The sequence below is a fragment of the Macrobrachium nipponense genome, chromosome 9 (genome assembly GCF_015104395.2).
Source record: "Macrobrachium nipponense isolate FS-2020 chromosome 9, ASM1510439v2, whole genome shotgun sequence".
In the NCBI taxonomy this organism is placed as follows: Eukaryota; Metazoa; Arthropoda; class Malacostraca; order Decapoda; family Palaemonidae; genus Macrobrachium; species Macrobrachium nipponense.
Window position 1 is genome coordinate 62,111,304 of NC_061110.1, and position 18,007 is coordinate 62,129,310.

The window sequence follows — 18,007 nt, forward strand, 5'->3', positions numbered from 1 at the left end:
AAAACAACCGTCCCCCAAGCCAAAAGAAAAAAAAAAATCCTGTACCCCGAAGATTTGAACGACACCGATTTTCTTATTAAGTTCTATATTTCCTTTGGGGGGGGAACCCAGGGGGAACCGGCCAATCATTTGACGACTCGCCAACATCTCCAAGCGGTAAGCTTGATCAATGTAAATGCCACGTTTATGTTTCATTATTTTGCCGTAATAAAGCACGGCCATTTGTATTTCCCGCTAAGATGAAGTCATGGGCCGCCTCAACACATCCGAACATTCACGTTTCCCTAGCAGTCCACGTGGTTTCGAGACCAAAAAACACGTGGCCTTGACTTTCAACCTATGTATTTCTTGGAAATATTCACTTTGGTTTAGAATAATCAGTAAGGACATAGGGCGGGGCCAGCCCATCCAGTAAGGAACAAGTTTTATTTGGTTAGGTATTAAAAAACTGTTTAACATACTACACAGGGGGTCCAGTCGCCCCCTGGCCAGACTAAGTTTTTTTGGTTTAGGTTGGTTCCTTTGGTTAGGTCGCAATCACTGTTAATATACTATACTGGGGGTCCAGCACCCGGCCAGGTAAGGAACGTGAGACTAAACTTTTGGTTAGGTTGGTTTGCCCTTGGTTAGGTAGCAATCACTGTTAATATAATATTACTGGGGGGTTCCCAAGGGGGGCAAAGCCCCCCGGCCAGGTAAGGGCACGGCTGGCCTAGTTTTGGTTAGGATTGAGGATTCGTTATTTGGTTACGATCACTTCCAGTTTGGCCAGGTAACCGCATTTCATGATGAACGTTCTATTAGGGCTAATAAAAGCCCATGTATATTTCGGTCTACGAAATCTTTGAGTAGGGGGGAGCGACCGTTTTTAGTAGCCTAGGGCCGGGAGCTCCTACAAGTTTAGTTGGGCCATTGGTTTCGTCTGCTAGGGTTTCGTGGTGGTTTTTCGTTGCTTCATTGGTAGTCGTTTGGTTAGCCTAACAAAACAACGGGGAACGGGATCTCCTAACCATTTTAGTTTGTTACGCGGGCCTCCTAACAGTTTAGTTGCCCACGCGGTTTCGTCTGCTAGGGTTTTCGTGATGTTTTTCGTGGTTCATTTGACGTCCGTCTGTGTCTCCCCCCACCCCCACCCATAAAACAAACCCCGGGTTTTCCCCAATAGGTTCCACCCCCCCTTAACCGTTTTCATTAACTTTTAACCAAAAACTCCGTTTGTTTTCTTCCCCCCACACCCCCCAAAAACCCCCAAAAAAACCCGCTTCCCAAAAAGGGTCCCCCATTAACCGTTTTTTATAGGTTTTAGGGTTTTTTCTGGAACAATACGCATGTTTTTTCAAACCTTTTGCGCCCAAAACAAAACCGTCCCGCCATCTTTGGTTATTGATTTCCCCCCGATTTCCTTAGGCAGATGAAAAACCCGTGGGCAAACTAAACTGTAAGCGCTCCCAAACCCCCAAAAAAGAAAAAAAGTACAATTTATAACGCGTTCCTGACATTGGAGATGGCCATCAGTCGCGACTTGTTGTTTTGATGAGAAACGGAGCTAAACGACCTCTATCTCCTTTTCCTTTGAAGTTAGTAATTTTTTTATCCAAAGTTTAGAAGTTAAGGCCAAATTTTTAAGATTTTAACAGAGTAAGTGTAACTTGGTGGTACAAGGCAGTCCCAAACCTCAACCAAACAACGGATTTCAATCATTTTTACTTACAACTCGAAATATTTAGAAGATTGGACGCCATCTCGATGTTGTTTAACGGAGTTTTGCTTTATCCTGTGATAAATCCGCACACCCCACTTGCAAACCCAACAGAAACGCCTGGGGCACTTTCATCACAACAATCGGAACCACGGTCCCCTAACCGGTTTCTTGGTTTGTTAGTTAAAACAAACTGTTTTTGGTAAGAAGACGACGACGAAGCGTGCACTTTGGATAAGTTTTTTAAAATTAAATAAGTAAAACATCAATTATTTTACAATATTTATGATGATTAAATTTGCAAAAATATTTCGTTAGATTGAAAAAGTGAAACTAGCTTTCTGACTAAAATTTAAGTAATTATTTTTTTGGAATTAGAACGTTCGTTTAAGTCCGGTATTATGACGTTCACGACCATCCATTGGGCTTTAGTACCTCATTTGTAAATAATTGCCTTTTACTCAATTTCTTGCAGAACAGTTTACCAGTTATTCATGCAGATTATCAGCTATTCATGTAAATTGTTTATAATCGGTAATGCGCATATACATCTTTTATTATTTACTTTTGGATATATGAAGATGTTTTACTTGCCGGATTATCGCGGTAGTGTGATGCAATCGCTTTTTCGGTCCCTGGGTCCTCTGTTTTTCGCACCATAAGAAAAATTATGGGGCCGAATTTGCCAAATGAACCAGAAAGTCGTTAAAGAGGAAAGTTAGCATTGGAGGGGCACTGTGTTTTTGATTGAGAAAAAATACACTTAAAAAAATACCTTATTACAAAAAAACTTGAATTGACAACTAAGCCAGCATACCTACTACGGGTTTCCAGCGACAGTGCAAGCACGTTTTTGGGCAATAAACCTATTCCTGTAAACGAACCACTCTTATCAGAACGAGATTTTGCTATAGTGCATTACAACCCAGTGCCGTAATTTAAATAAGGGTATCGTGAATCACCTAATCGTAAAGAATAACGGGACACTTGTCCCTTGGTACCAACAGGACAAAAAAAACTCCAATTATCCCGAAATTGGAATACGAACATGCGTAAAAAAAGCTCCCACCTACCTCTCCCCCCCACCTCCACCACCACCCCTTTTCTTCTTCGTTCCTTCGCCTTCCTTTCTCGCATCTCTCTCTCTCTTCTCTCTCTTCTCTCCTCTCTCTCTCTGTTGCCATTCGGTATGTGTTGACCCTCCAAACTGGGTATAATGACACACAACGAAAAACGTTGAAATTGGTGAAAATTAGGCTAATATTGGAATTGTAACTTATATATACATTAACAAATTAACAAAAGCAATTTTATCATTAATTGCATTACTATGATAACAGGAATTCATGGGAAACCAGTTTTATAACAATAACAAAATCGGTCGTATATGTGAAGCCCTCCACTAATGTGGCAACGATGATTTTGTTCCGATACCGTAAATACAAAACCAATCGGTCCTTTAACAATAAAGGGAAATAGGCTAGCGGTCAGCCTGGAACGGTCGTAAGCTTCGAACAAGGTGGGGAGAACGGTAGTTAACTGCTTGGCCGACTGGCGACTGGGAGGTAAAAACAAACTCACTTTTGCTTTCGGCCGCGGGTGTGAAGGACGTGTTTCGTCATCGCTCTCGTGCCCGCTTCATCGTCGTATGCTTTGTTTATATTGTGTTTTCTACTATTGGTTTTGTTTTGACTTGAAAATGAAACTGTAAGTACACTGTTTTCATTTTCATTACTTAATTATGAGCCAACATGGAGCTATCGCCGTAGATGCGGCGATTTCCGCTCTTTTCATGAAATTGATACCCTTGAATTATGTCTCGGTGCCGAGGGCGGGCGTGCTCGCGCCGAGTCATGTATTTTGGGCGAAAGTGTGTAATTGAAAAATGTAAGTACTCTTTTCATTATATTTTTGCCCTGTGCGTTCGTTGCCGAGAGCGTGAATGCGCTCGGCACGAGCCTCTTATTTTGTATGAATAGAATGCATTGAAAGTGGATTCGCAATTGCAGTATTCTTTTCATTTTCATTTATTTAATTGCATCAATTTTAATTTTGGATCAATTTCCGCTCTTACCCGGGAATTGATCCTTACGATTTATTTTCTGTGAAAGTCAAATCGCAAGTGCAGTATTCTGTTTCATTTTCATATATATTTTATGATAGCATCATATTATTATGAATCAAGTTTCCTCTCTTACCGGGGAATTGATCTTTTCCCCTTTAAGTTCTATGAAGTGAATCGCAAGTGCAGTATTCTGTTTCATTTTCATATTACTTTTCACTGCTGTGCGGGGGTAGGGGAAGCGAAGGTCTGCCAGGAAGTCGTCGGAAAGCTCTCCCGCGACTCCCTTGTTATCCGATTCTTCGTCTTCTTTCCTGCCCCCCCGCTCAGCTTCCTCGTTGTATTTTGTATTTGGGGTCTTCCTTGCGTTCGGGGTGGGGCATGTCTCCCCCTCGTGCGTGAGGGAACCCCTCTTACTAATCTGTCTGTGCTACCACAGGTGCTACGTCCGTGGGAGACGACCTTGGACAGGTATGGACCACTGCGGCGGCAGGGCGTGCCTAGCATCCACTGGCTGCTGCAGCGTCTAGCGAGGTCTGGGGCGGTCTCCACTACTACCTCCACGGCCGCTTATGCTGCTCCCCCCCGCCTGGTCTACACTCCCCATGCTGTGTCGGTGACGCCGTCTGTCGCTACTAGGGCCGGTCGCTGCCGTACCGAGGGGGGGTATGCCGCCGCCGTCTGTTTTCTTCGTGTTGCCTGCCCCAGACTTTCGCTGTTCCAGCAGCTCTCTCCTGGACTGGCCGCCAGTACCCAGGTTCCCGCTGGCTGCCGATGATTCTACGAAGCGATGGGTGGGCCTGCCGTACCTGCCGCTGATGTGGTTCCCGCTGCTGGCTGGCTGTCCTTCTGGGTCTCTGTCTACGCCTGCTGGTTGCTGTACCTGGGCTTCCTCCTGGTTCTGACCTGTCCATGCTGGTCCTGCCCACGGTGTGTCTTCCCCAGTCCTAGGTCCTTCCAGACAGGTGCAGTCGGGCCGTGTTGCTTCGGCAATAGCCCCGACTCCGACCTGGATGGAGGACCTGACGACTGTCCTGCGTGAGCTGACGAGGAAGAGGAAGAAGAAGAGGAAGGTGTCATCTTCGTCTTCATCGTCTGCTGCTGCCTCTTCCCCTTCGACTTCTAAGGCCCATAAGCCGAAGAAGAAGAAGACTGCCTTCCCCCCTAAGAAGTCTCCTTCGGGAACTTCTAAGGGCCCGTCCCACCCCGGTGGGACAGGGGGTCCTTCTGCTGGTCCTCTTGCTCCTTCGGGAGCGGGGCCCGTCTCCCCTTCCGTAAGGAAGAGATAGACGGGGACCAGAGGAGTACCGGTTAGCACTGGTACTTCCTCGCCTGGTGCTAGCGGCGATGCCGCTACGCCAGGTTCCGGCTCGGTCTCTCGTTCGCGAGAGATCCCGAGTATACGCTCTCCCTCGGGAGACCGTGCAGCCAAAGTTTCGGCGCCAGAGTTCGCTCGGTGCCAAGACCGCGGCACGGAGCAGAAGGCTGGTGAGAGCCGCTCAGGTGACTCTCGCCAGGTCAGCGGCCGCTCTTGCAGCGACCAGCTGGTAACCCGGGTTTCCCCCCTAAGAAGGCTCCTTCGGGAACTTCTAAGGGCTCGTTCCACTCCTGTGGGACAGGGGGTTCTTCTGCCGGTCCTCCTGCTCTTTAGGGAACAGGGCCCGTCTCCCCTTCCGCAAGGAAGAAGACGGGGACCAGAGGCGTACCGACTACCACCGGTACTTCCTCGCCTGGTGTTTGCGGCGCTGCCGCTACGCCAGGTTCCGGCTCGGTCTCTCGTTCGCGAGAAGTTCCGAGTATACGATCTCCCGCGGGAGAGGGTATAGCCAAATTTTGGCGCCAGAGTTCGCTCAGCGCCAAGACCGTGGCACAGAGCAGAAGCTGGTGAGAGCCGCTCATGTGACTCTCGCCAGGCCAGCGGCCGCTCTCGCAGCGACCAGCTGTTAACCCTGGTAGACGTGACTGTCTGACCAGCCACGGGCTGAGGCTGGGAAGAGGTTCCCCCCTCCCGATCATTGGTGCCAGCCTCGGCTGGTACCAGCGGTATGACGCGCCGCGAGTACACGCACCGGTCTCACCGCGACAGTGGTCTCTGCAGGTCTCCTGACCGCCGCTCCCACAGGGACCGGGCGGATAGGGGGACCAGCAGCAGCTCCTCTGCACACGAGATCGGGGCCGCTGTTCTCGGTCCAGCCCTCCAAGCCCGCTGGTTCTGCCAGTGAGCGAAAGAGGAGCATCATGTCTTCCTCTCCCGTGCCTGCAACTTCCTCGATTTGCACCAGGAAGAGCGAGGCACAGTGGGGTGATCGTGAGGGGCATGCCCCGCACGATCCCGTCACGACGCCGTAAGTACCAGGTACGATCTTCGGACCGACCAGGACGTACGCGCAAGTGGCAGGAGGAAACCGAGAGGGGTCTATCGCAGTTCCTCCTCCTTAAGGGGGAGGTTCTCGGAATGCTCTTGTTCGAGGGGCTTGACGGTCCTACTCTGCAAGATGCTATGACTTCCGAGATCCAGAGGAACTTTGTCGAGGTTATGGCGCTGATTTGTCAGCGCAACGACCTCGGGGAAGGATCGCCGCTCCCACCAGCAGAGCCCATGTCTCGGCTCGAGTCGTTTTGGGGCCCGAGAGGGAACCCAAACCGACGGTGGGCCTGCCGCGATCAGAGCTTGCCGATTCTGTCTTGAACCAGAGTCTCTCGTCTCCGGATAAGAAGGCTCTCTCAGATCTGGCCGGTCGAACAAGCTACTTCCACCTCCTCTACTGCGACAGCGGCATTTCTACGTGTCTTCGGACACCGTATTTAAATACCCCTTTGGTCCTCCTGAGAGGTTTCGACCTCGATGAGGACTAGAATGAGTTGGAGGACGGTATCGGCTCTCTCCTGTCAAGTGTCGATCAGCCCCACCCAGACGACGTTCACAGTGGCGGCAGACCCTTACCTACAGTGAGAGTTCGTAACCCTCCTCGGGAAAACGTTTTCTCCTGACGATACGTTTTCCCAGACTCTGAGAGGCCATCGCCGCAAGGCGATGGCTGCTCCTACTCTTCTCCAACTGCTAGTTCCAGTGGGAAGGCGAGCGAGTATCCAATTCCTCCCCCATTCCCTCTTTCCTTACGGCTACGAGGGAAATGGGAGGGATCCTACAGAGATTTCTCTGTAGGATCCCACGTTGGGGACTGCGCTTCCGGGGGGACCTTCGGGTCCTACCTGACGTAAGCCCCAGTCGTTGAGGAGGGATCCTGCCCCATCCTCAATTTCTACGGGAATCGAGAGGACCACCAGCCAATATCGTTTGACGAATTCGAGGGGGTTTCGCAGAGTGCTTAGAATTCTACGGAATTTCTAGCGCATTCAGAGTGTTCGAGATTTTTTTCGATCTCCAAACACTTAAGCGAGACCACAGTCCAAAGTGAGCGAGACGAGAATCCCCGATAATTGTTACGCGATAATCGGGAACCTCGCCTATGCTCGAATTCCTGGAATTTCTAGCATTGGGAAGAAGACTGCTGCTAAAAGAAGAGTATCTCATAGTAGGCGACCAACCTGGAATAGAGAAGAACAGACGGGAACATCCAGTTTGGCTTGAACTATCGTCAATGGTATTCTGTTCACCATTGAAGCTTTCCTTCGAGGAAGACTTCTCCTTCACTCTCTTTGATAGAGATCGAAGGTGGTCGATCTCCAATCCTTATTTTGTTTTCTTGAAGGAAAAGAATTTAGGATGGAGATCGTTGTTCAAAATCCTACAAATATACTACGTATATTAACCTCGCGACATGATTCTGCTAAGCAGTTGAATTGTCCGAGGGGTAGGCGCATATCCTAGTTACTCTACGGATTGCGACTTAGACGAGAAGTATTCTAATTGAACTGCAACTCGGGGTTGCCTGCAACCCCCCAGGAGTTTCCAGTTTCAATTTTTTATACTTATGGTTTTGTTACGACAACACCATTTCAGTTTTTGTATTTACCGAAATTAGTTTCGCCTAAATATAAGTGCTCGAGCATATCTGTTATGCTCGGTAGTTCTAGCCGAACGCATTCTTTCGTGGAATGAATGGATTACCTGGCAACTCAGGATGACGAGTCAGCGAGAGCTCAGCTACTGCGTATTGAACTGCCTGATAGCAGCTCAGTATCAGCTGGGCCTCCCGAAATGCATGGTCAGTTATGTCTCTCTCTCCCCTGCTTTGATTGACTACCGAACCGTATCTCTGCCCAACAATCATGGACTTAGGTCTCTATTTAACGGGGATTCTCGCAATAATGAAGGACCATCTACTGCTGTGACTGTGACGCTCGATTCCATTCCGAGGGGGGGGGGGGGGAGGGGGGTAACGGGGGGGTACGTTCGACATTGCGAGAATTTTCAACAGAGATATCTCTTGGGAACTCTATTTCATCTTTCTGTTTTGACCGCAACGGTAACCAGAAGTCTGTACTAGTCTCACCGCGGCATCGCAACCTGGCGATAATGCGAATGATTTTGCAGACATCTGAGTTTGTCTTCAAAATATCTCGTATTCGTAGGTGTGCAATTGTTCATTGTTCACCCCGAATTAACAGATATGTCAGAAGACATCGCCTACTCTCCGACATGACAGCTCTACTTCCAAATGTTCAGCCCATGAGAAGCAGTTCTTCAGGCGGCTCTCCCCTGTGTTTTCATTACTGAAAAGCGCCCCGCTTTCATTGCAACGACGTCTCCTCACCGGACAGCAATGAAATAGCGGTTAGCGTTTTCAGTCATTTGTAATCACAGGTTCTGAATCTTGAGAATCCTTCTCTCGATTCGTCTGTGAAGACGTAGGTTGCATTCAATATCTACCTTCATCTTCAACGGCACATAGTTTTGTTTCTCCTTAGCTGAGATTCAACAACTATGAGAATGTCTTGCCTTCAGGGACCTCGGTCTCTAGAAGGCAATTGACTTTCGCCTGTTGGGCACATGCCTTAAGAGAATCATCACCTCGCCGTCCGGCATTGGTGACAAACAAATACATTATTTTGTTTGGTCTCTCGGCATAACCCTTTTAAAGGCGAAGGTCACGTGACTTACTCGGATGCTTGGACAACTTGCCTCACTTCCGATACCGAACCAGTCAGTCGGCAGCTGTCAGAGTGCCCGAGTCAGTTACGAACTACGCTGTGGACTTAGTTCGGTTGTTACAGAGCAATCGTTACTTCGTCTTAATAGCTTGTCACAGTACCCATACCATCGACACCCACCATGGAGTGTCGGTGTCCTATCCACTACCGAGAACTTCGCTGCATGGGGATAGGAGGATGCGAGACTCTTCGTGGCAAACGGACAGACCAGTATGGGTACTGGACATCACCGAAGTCGAGAAGAGGGATAGGTCATGCGACTATTCCCTTCTTTTCCTCTGAGTAAACTGCATGACTTTTCCTGCGAAGTCAAGCATCCAGGGGATGGGATCCGTGACGCTTGATTTTGTACCGAACTTCGTAGCGAAGACTCAGAACCCTTCGGTCCCTGACGATCGGTTCGAGTCCTTCACAATCCCCTCCCTAATGGACTTCATCGCCTTCGATGCGAAGGAGATGCTGCTTTGTCCGCAAGAACTTCTCCGTGGCGCAGGTATTGAAGGCAGGGGTCTGGTCCAACCAGACCACAGGCACCTCCTTCTACCTTTGGGATATTGCCCACAGGTCCTTGGATCTTTTTCCTTGGGACCCGTGGTGGCTGCTCAACACGTTGTGTAGCGAACCCAGACCCTCGCAGGCTGAACAGCATCGAGTCCTGGTGTGACCGTAAGAATGGATGAGTGAATGAGAGTGTGACTGGCTCCTCTTCCCATCTTTTTCTTCCCCTCGACCTGTGAGTAGAGGGACACGGTCGTCACCCTGCTGGATAAGGACGAGATGCAGGTGAGCTACTCAACAGAGCCCCATCCTATCCCTTTCACTAGGGATAGGAGCGTATATCCACCACTTCCTCCAACAAGGGGGAGGAAGTGGATGGCAGCTTGAGACAAACCCATACTTTATGTTGCCTCTTGCAAACAGGAACAAGTTCTTGCTTGCTGGTACGAAGAGATACGCTTGCCTCTCTCTTAGTACTCGGCCCAGAGGTCTGACCATTGATCCTGCGGTGCACACCCCGATCAATCGGACAGAGGCTTGGATCCCTCCCTCGCTCTTACGACCAGGGAGGCATTCCAGGGATGGACGAACACCAGTCTGTTCATCAAAAGACTCGGATTCCTCCCACCAAGAAGTGAGTCTTCCTATTGTTAAAGGACCGATGGTTTGTATTACGTATAGGAACAAATGACAATTTGTCGAAAATTGCATTTTTCCTAACTATACAAACCTGAGGTCCTTTACATATAGGCCCTCCTCATGCCACCCCTCACTCTGTGTATTTTGCATGGGGCAAAAGCAAAAGTGATTTGTTTACCTCCCAGTCGCGCGTCGGACAAGCAGTTAACTACCGTTCTCCCCTTGTTCGAAGCTTACGACCGTTCCAGCTGCCGCTAGCTACTTCCTATTGTTAAAGGACCTCAGGTTTGTATAGTTAGGAAAAATGCAATTTTCGACAAATTGTCATATTTTGTTGAATCTTTGTTGAGTCAACAGTGAACACCATGGCTACAAAGCTATTCCACTCAATGTAGAGGCACTCATTGGTCATACTCCAAGCCTTCTACTGCATAAGATGAGCAATGACCAGAGGCAGTATTCTCCTGCAGTAGCTCTCTTACAAGGTAAGGTACAACAGGCACTAACAGTGCTTTTGTGTCTTTTTTCAAGAGTCATATGTTATTTTTGAATTAAGCATACATCGACAGTCCCCCATCCTTGCAATGGGTAATCAGCTGTATAATTGTTCAGGAAAACACTGCAATAAAAATGGATTTTTTATAATAAAATGAAATTTTATTGCATACTTACCGAACAATTATTAATTAAAGCTCTCCCTCCTCCCCACAGGTGGATGGCTGGGCAGAACGAATTGATGTTACCTGGACAGTTGTACCTGTAGCTCCCTCGAGTGGAGGGAGATGACGTCACCTACATCAGCGATGCCGGAGCCACCGCGGAAGTTTTGAATCTATTGTCTGCCATTCGTAGGGAACCTACAGCTGTGTAATTGTTTGGTAAGGATGCAATAAAATTTCATTGTGTTATAAAAATTCCATTTTTAATCATCTAACTCACCTGGTAGTTATATATATAGCTGACGCTAAATATATATATATTATATATATATATATATATATATATATATATATATATATATATATATATATATTATATATACATTATATATATATATATATATATATGTATATATAATATATATAATATATATATATTATATATAATAATATATATATATATAATATATTAATTATTAATTATTATATATATATACTAATATATATATTAAATATATTATATTATATATATATATTATATATATAATAATATTACATATATACATATATCTATATATAATATATATATATATATATATATATATATATAATATATATATATATATATATATATAGATATATATATATATATATATATATATTTATATATATATATATATATATATATAGATATATATGATATATATATAGATATATATATATATATATATATATATATATATATATATATATAAATATATATATATATATATATATAACAATATATATATATATATATATATATATATTATATATATATATATATATATATATATATATATATATATATAGATATATATTATGAGATATATATATATATAGATATATAATATATATATAAATATATTATATAATATATATATATAATATATATATTATATTATATATATATATATAATATATATTTTTATATAATATATATAGATTATATATATATATATATATGAACATTATATATTATATATATATAAATATATATAGATATATATATAATATATTTTATCATCTATCTATCTATCTATCTATCTATCTATCTATCATCTACTAATATCATCTATCTATCTATCTATTCTATCATCTATCTATCTATCTATCTACAGTGAGTTCAAAAATTTATTTTATTATGAAAATAACATTTTACTGTATTTATTGCAGTTGATAAGATTTTTTCAGGCAGCATTACGTACAGGCAGTCCCTGACTTATGGCCGGGGTTCCATTCCAGCAGCATGCCGTAAGTCTGTGCTAATAAAGGCGCCGTAAGTTCTGTAACTAGGTACCTATTCTTGTAAGCCCTATAACTAGATAGATACTCTTGATAAATGTATTTGAAAAAGCACTGTAAGATTGGAACGCCATAAGTCATTGCTGCCATAACTTGGGGACACCCTGTACGAAATAATTTTTGAAGTTGTTAATTCTTAGATATTGAAATGTGTTTAAAAGAGTCCCCTTTGCCATTTTGCAGGTATGGATGTCTTTTCTAACGCAAGAGTTGAGATTGGCAGTTTACTGGATGATGATCAGATAATATGTGGTCATTGCAAATCTCTTACAAAGGAGCCTTATATTCAGTGTGCACAATGCCAAGATTTGAAAGATATGCCAACCATTATTTGTGTGCCTTGTTTTGCTAAAGGAGTTGAGTTTAGTTCACATAAAAATAACCATAAGTACATAATCGTTAAAAATGATTTCAACGTTTTCAGTTCAGGTTGGCAAGCTAAAGAGGAACTTAGATTAATTAATTCTGTAATTGAATGTGGTTTTGGAAATTGGGTAGATGTTAGTAATAGGATGCAAAAGAAATCCCCAGAAGAGTGTCGTGAGCATTATTTGAAGTTCTATGTAGAAGATCCCCATCCAGAGTTTCCACTTTTAGAAGAGCAGAATGAGAACATTGTGTTCCCACAACCAATAACATACAAGGGAGGTAGTGATGATCCACCAAGACCAATACCAGGTACAATATTTTTTCGTGATATGGCAGGATATAATGCTGCAAGGAGTGATTTTGAGGTGGAATTTGACCATAATGCAGAATTGGAAATTCAAGATTTAGACCTAAAACTCTTCGAAGATGATCCAAAACCTTCGTTGGGTATAGAGTTGCAAATGTGTTTGTTGGATAAGTATCGTAGAAAACTTGGTGAAAGATTTCAAAGGAAAAAACTTATTCGAAATCATGGCCTCATTGCAATGAACAAGTCAACATATCATTTGAATCGATACAAGCCATATTTGAAAGCAGCTTTTGCAGATTCTCTTCCAAGGTTTTACAGACTTTTCGACTTTGTGGAAATGGACCTGTTGCTAGAAAGTTTAAAGTGCGAAATGGAATTGAAAAGGCATATTGTTGAACTCTTGGAGTATAGATTTAATGGCATAACAAAACAAAATGGTATCATGACATATGAAACCTTGAAGAAAAGAAGGGAAGTTAACATGAAAGAACGTCGGAATCTTGTCATTCCCCACAGTATTGGTGACAAAACTGTTTGGGATGTTGTATCCCATAAAAATGTTGCTTCATTTGGATTGACTATTCCCAGTTCATCCAGGAGAGTCAGTGTTCCCCTGAATATTATGGGCATGCCTGGGTATGACAGTCTTAGTGATAGAGAAAAAGAAATTGCCTCAGAAACACGTCTTCTACCTGAGGATTTCATGAGATTCAAAGGCATATTTATTGACGAATGTAGACGAAATAATGGATTACGCTTGGCACAAGCACGAACTCTCCTCAAAATAGATGTTAATAAAATCAGGAAAATATATGATCACCTTATGTCATTTGGGTTTATTCATGCTCCTAAAAGAAAATAGTCTTGTTCTGTATACATTTCAATACATAGCTATTATGTTAGTTTTATGTTAATTAACATTAGATATGTGAAAAAAGTTTGTCCTTTTTTCCTGTTAGAAATGTATAATTTGCTAATGTGTTTCATGTTTTCAATTTTAGCTCTTGGAAATGCATACAACTTATTGTTTAAAGATGATATATACGTAGAGCAAAGATAAACTTTGTCTACAAATGTATATTTTGTTTATTATGTAAAAATCAAGTGGCTTATCCAGCCACAGTTGTATGGTAGGGATTACAGAACATTCTCTTGTAGGTAATTTTTGTGTTATTAGGTGAGAAATGGAGTGCTATGTTTATATTCCATAAAGAGCTTGAGCTGGAGAATAATCCTACACAAAGGCAATTATTTATATTCCAGTATTAAATGGAGGTTTTTTGTTTATACTGAAATACAGTGGAACCTCTGTTTTCGTACATACTAATCTGTTTCAGAACCTCCCGCAAAACCAAAACATACGAAAACCAAAACAATAAATCCCATAAGGAATAATGTAAATACAATTAATGCGTTCCAGACCCCCAAAAATATTAACAAAGAATACATTTTATAGGGAATAAACAGTTTTACATTCAGAAAACAATGAGAAATAAATATATGTAACTAATGAAATGAATAAATGAACGTTTAACATCACTCTTTCCTTATGTAAAACACTTTTTAGGGTATGGAAAATGGAGAGGGAGGAGGAGAGTTTATTGTTTGGAGAGGGAATCTACCTCCACAAGGACTTTAGGTATCAAGGACCTATCTGGGCTTCTCTTCATTTTTTACGGGTACTAGGACCAGCTTGAGTTTCTGGACCCCTGTCGCACAACAAAACTGTCCAGAGACATTTGTTTCTGGCGTTTCTTTAACATTCGCTTAAAATTAAACACGACATTGTTATTAAACATGTTTGGAGACATGGATTACAACTTCTTCGTTGGGATGATAATTCCCCACAAAATTTCTAACATTCCACTGTGCAAACATGTCCTTAATTCTTGAAGTAGGCACATTATGTATGCCCATTTGTTTTCTGAATTTTTCAAACCAGCCTCTGCTGGCCTTAAATTCTCTAACAGCAGTGCTTGTTATAAGCATTTTCTCACTGAGATCAGCATGCAACTTCCTCCAACACTTTGCTATGAGTTCTTTCTTAAATTCTATTGTGTTTCTTGCCTTTTTTTACACAAGGGCTAGCACTTGGAACTTTCTTTGGTCCCATGATGGCTTATTTAGCAGTTGCACTCCAATGAAAAAGCACAAAAAACACAAAAACAACGAACACAAAAGCAGCATGGGTCATGACAGAAGATGGGATGCTTTGTTTGGGCACTTGATACTGGGCCCAGTCACACATTGGGCCCCGGATGGAGTTGTTTCCGAGTATATACGAAAACCGAGGATATATACAATAACTTGAGATAAAATTTCGTAGAAAAAAGTCTACATTGACCGAAACATACGAAATGAGAGGCGTACGAAAACTGAGGTTCTAATGTATAAATCATTGCCTTTGTGTAGGAGTATTCTTCAGTCCAAGCTATTTATTGGTTGTTTAAACCTAGTAACAATGTAATTAATTGATAGTTAAGGAGGTAAGTGGGAGAATATCCTTACTTAGCTGCTATTCGCAGTCACTTTTTAGCATCAACATTCTGACTATTTTAACCCTTAAACGCCTATTGGACGTATTATACGGTGACTAAAATTGTCTGTCGGGTGCTTAACCCTTAAACGCCGATTGGACGTATTATAAAATTGTGTGTCGACTGAAAAAGTTTTTTTTAATATTTGCGGAAAAATAGTTATAGGCCTACTTGGCAAAAAATTTTGAATCACGCACCTTGAGGGATGCTGGGAGTTCACGGATCAAGCTTTTGTTTTGTTTACAAGCGTTATCCAGCCACTCATGCGCGAGTTGCATTCTTCTTGCACCAGCAAGCATCAGCGACTTGTCGTCCAAGAGCGATCTCTTGCCGCATTCGTGTTTTGCCGAACTTTTGCGAGTGTTTAAGTATTTGTGGTGGTACAAGACGTACATAGAGATGTCCCAACGTCGTCTGGAGTGCGAAAGGCGTGTTTTGCCTATCGGTAGGGATCGTGTGAGGCATGTTTTGGACTTGGATGCTGGAGAGGGACCAAGCACCCAAGATAACCCAGCTTCCCAACGGCGTATTGTGCGGCCCCATGTGGCCGAAAGTGTCAGAGGACTACATCGTGTGCCTTTTACAACCCCTAGGAAGCATCGGGGTGTCCTAAGGGGCATTCTTAGACATTTTGGAGGCCTCCAACAAAAGGACATTGACAAATACTTGTTGGAACTCGATCGAGAGCAGGTCGCAAGTCCTCATTTTGATGGCAGTTGGTCCTCTAGTGATGAGTGATGATGAATATTTGCCCCCAATGTCCGTACGGGAGTCACAGGCTGAAAATGTGCTTGAATTTAGTGGTTTTAGTGCATATGAGGGGGAGTCTGAGGAGGAGGAGTTGTTGGGTTTTGTTGTTGGAGACGAAACAGAGAGCGGGGGCAAAAGCAAGGGAGATGGGCCAGTGGGGGGTGGGAGGGGGGTGTTTGAGTGCGAAACCGTGCCAGAGCACCGCAACGTTGTGCCAGCCTAGGTGAAGGCCGTACGTCCAAAAGTGGCGAGGGGTGGTCGGAGGACCCCACCCCACCTAACATGTTCCTGATGCGGGAATTGCTGGAATACCTGGTAGCAGAGACGATGGACTATGCTTGGTACGGCCGTGACGAAGTGCGGACGACGTCGTCGTATAGCTGGTGGGGCTGCAACCTCACTAACATGGCACATTTTTTGGGGCTCCAAATTTTTTTTGGAATGATGCCTGCTGCCGATGTCAATGTGCCTGGCATTATGGCCCGTGATAGTTTCCTGGCGTTGGACAGGTATTTCAACGCCTTCAACCAAAGGGCCATACCCCAGAATAACCCTGATCGCCTCATCTTAGTCCGCCCAGTGTTGGATTACATTCGTGAACGGTGTCAGTTTCTCATGGTTCCTGGCAAGAACCTTTCTTTGGATGAGAAGATGATACCTTACAAAGGTCGTCTTAGCATAAAAATGTACAACCCCAAGAAGCCAAAGAAATATGGTGTAAAGTTATTTTTTATTACGGAGTCCAACACTGGATACGTCGTGGACTTCTTGGTATATACTGGAGTCTTCTCCACGCTGCGAAACACTGTCTTCGGTCTTGTGGATCGTTTCCGTTACCAGGGATACCAACTGTTTATGGATCATTATTATAACTCAGTATCCCTGGCCCAGGAACTGTATGAAGCAGGTGTGCAGGTCAGTGGTACTCTTTGGTTTGTGTGTGGGGCCCTGAATGTCCTCAAGAGGTTCACTAGCCAGACACAACATCTGGCAAGAGGAGAGACAGAGTGGCGGCGGAAGGGAGATGTCTTCGTCATCTGTTGGAAGGGCGTCCGACTCGTGCCCATGATTACGAGGAGTCATGAGCCCGTCCAAGAAGAGGTCGTGCAGCGGAAGAAGACACGTCGGCAGGGCCGAGTTATGTATGAGGAGTTTCGTGTCCAGTGGCCTACTGTCATTGGGTACTACAACAGGCACATGGGAGGAGTTGATCTCTTAGATCAACTCATCCAGTACTATTATCCCTTTGCCAGGAGAACCAGGAGGTGGACACAGAAGCTCCTCAAATACACACTTCAGTTGGCCCTCCAGAATGCCTACATCCTCTACTGTGGGTACAATTCCGACCCCCCGAGGTTGTCCCACATGCAGTTCCTTGAGGTGGCTGGGAATGCCCTCATAAACTTCCGTCCTGATGAGTGGCCTTCTATCACCGCCCCCTTGCCCCGAGCTCCAGATCTGCCCCTAGAGGAAAGGGCAGATGATAGGAGGGCCAACCTCAGTCGTCCTGCTCCTGCCACTGCTGCCGCCGCCCTTCGTGATGCCACCCGCTCTCAGATTCCAACTTCCCGTCGGATAGTGGACCCTGTGTGTCGGCTGCAGCCACGGGGATCACACACTGGAGCTCCTAGAAGGGCGCAGCCAGAAACGTTGCTGGGTGTGCCTATGAATGGCATAAGAAGAGATACCCAGTATATCTGTTGCACCTGCCAGGTAGCACTGTAATGCAAGTACGGGGAGTGTGACCACAAGTACCACACTGCGGTCATATATTAGTATGCGCTGACCCAAGGGACACTGGAGGGCGCGGCAGCCCGTCAGCAGTAAGGGCGCGCGTCTCCCTCCTCCACCTGTACCTCGTCATGTCGAGAGGAAAAAAATGCAAGACTTCAATGGAGGAGGGAGAAAACAAGAATAGAACTAAGAGTCAGGATTACGAGTGAGTATTCTGCATTGATTTTATATTTAGTTTTATATTTATTACAAGTTTTTATATATCTGTATTTATTGGTGTTTTGTATATTA

At 44.2% G+C, this 18,007-nt stretch overlaps 2 protein-coding genes across 2 annotated transcripts in view; both read left to right on the forward strand.

The window, feature by feature from the left end:
• The window catches only part of LOC135217935 (DNA-directed RNA polymerase II subunit RPB4-like), a 139,353-nt gene that overhangs the window by 23,503 nt on the left and 97,843 nt on the right, over window positions 1-18,007 (forward strand). The gene's annotated exons all lie outside the window — the stretch shown is intronic.
• On the forward strand, window positions 10,450-16,074 carry LOC135218584 (transcriptional adapter 2-alpha-like). Its single transcript, XM_064254996.1, has 3 exons — window positions 10,450-10,498; window positions 11,888-11,965; window positions 12,200-16,074. The coding sequence occupies exons 1-3, from the start codon at window positions 10,450-10,452 to the stop codon at window positions 13,555-13,557; spliced, it is 1,485 nt and encodes a 494-aa protein (XP_064111066.1). The 3' UTR covers window positions 13,558-16,074.

Bases quoted from the DNA above. Each gene is read 5' to 3' on its own strand.
- LOC135218584 (XM_064254996.1), top strand. From the start codon at position 10,450: ATGAGCAATGACCAGAGGCAGTATTCTCCTGCAGTAGCTCTCTTACAA. The intron at 10,499-11,887 runs GTAAGGTACAAC...TATTTATTGCAG, and splicing joins TGCAGTAGCTCTCTTACAAG to TTGATAAGATTTTTTCAGGC. The intron at 11,966-12,199 runs GTAAGTCTGTGC...GCCATTTTGCAG, and splicing joins TTCCATTCCAGCAGCATGCC to GTATGGATGTCTTTTCTAAC.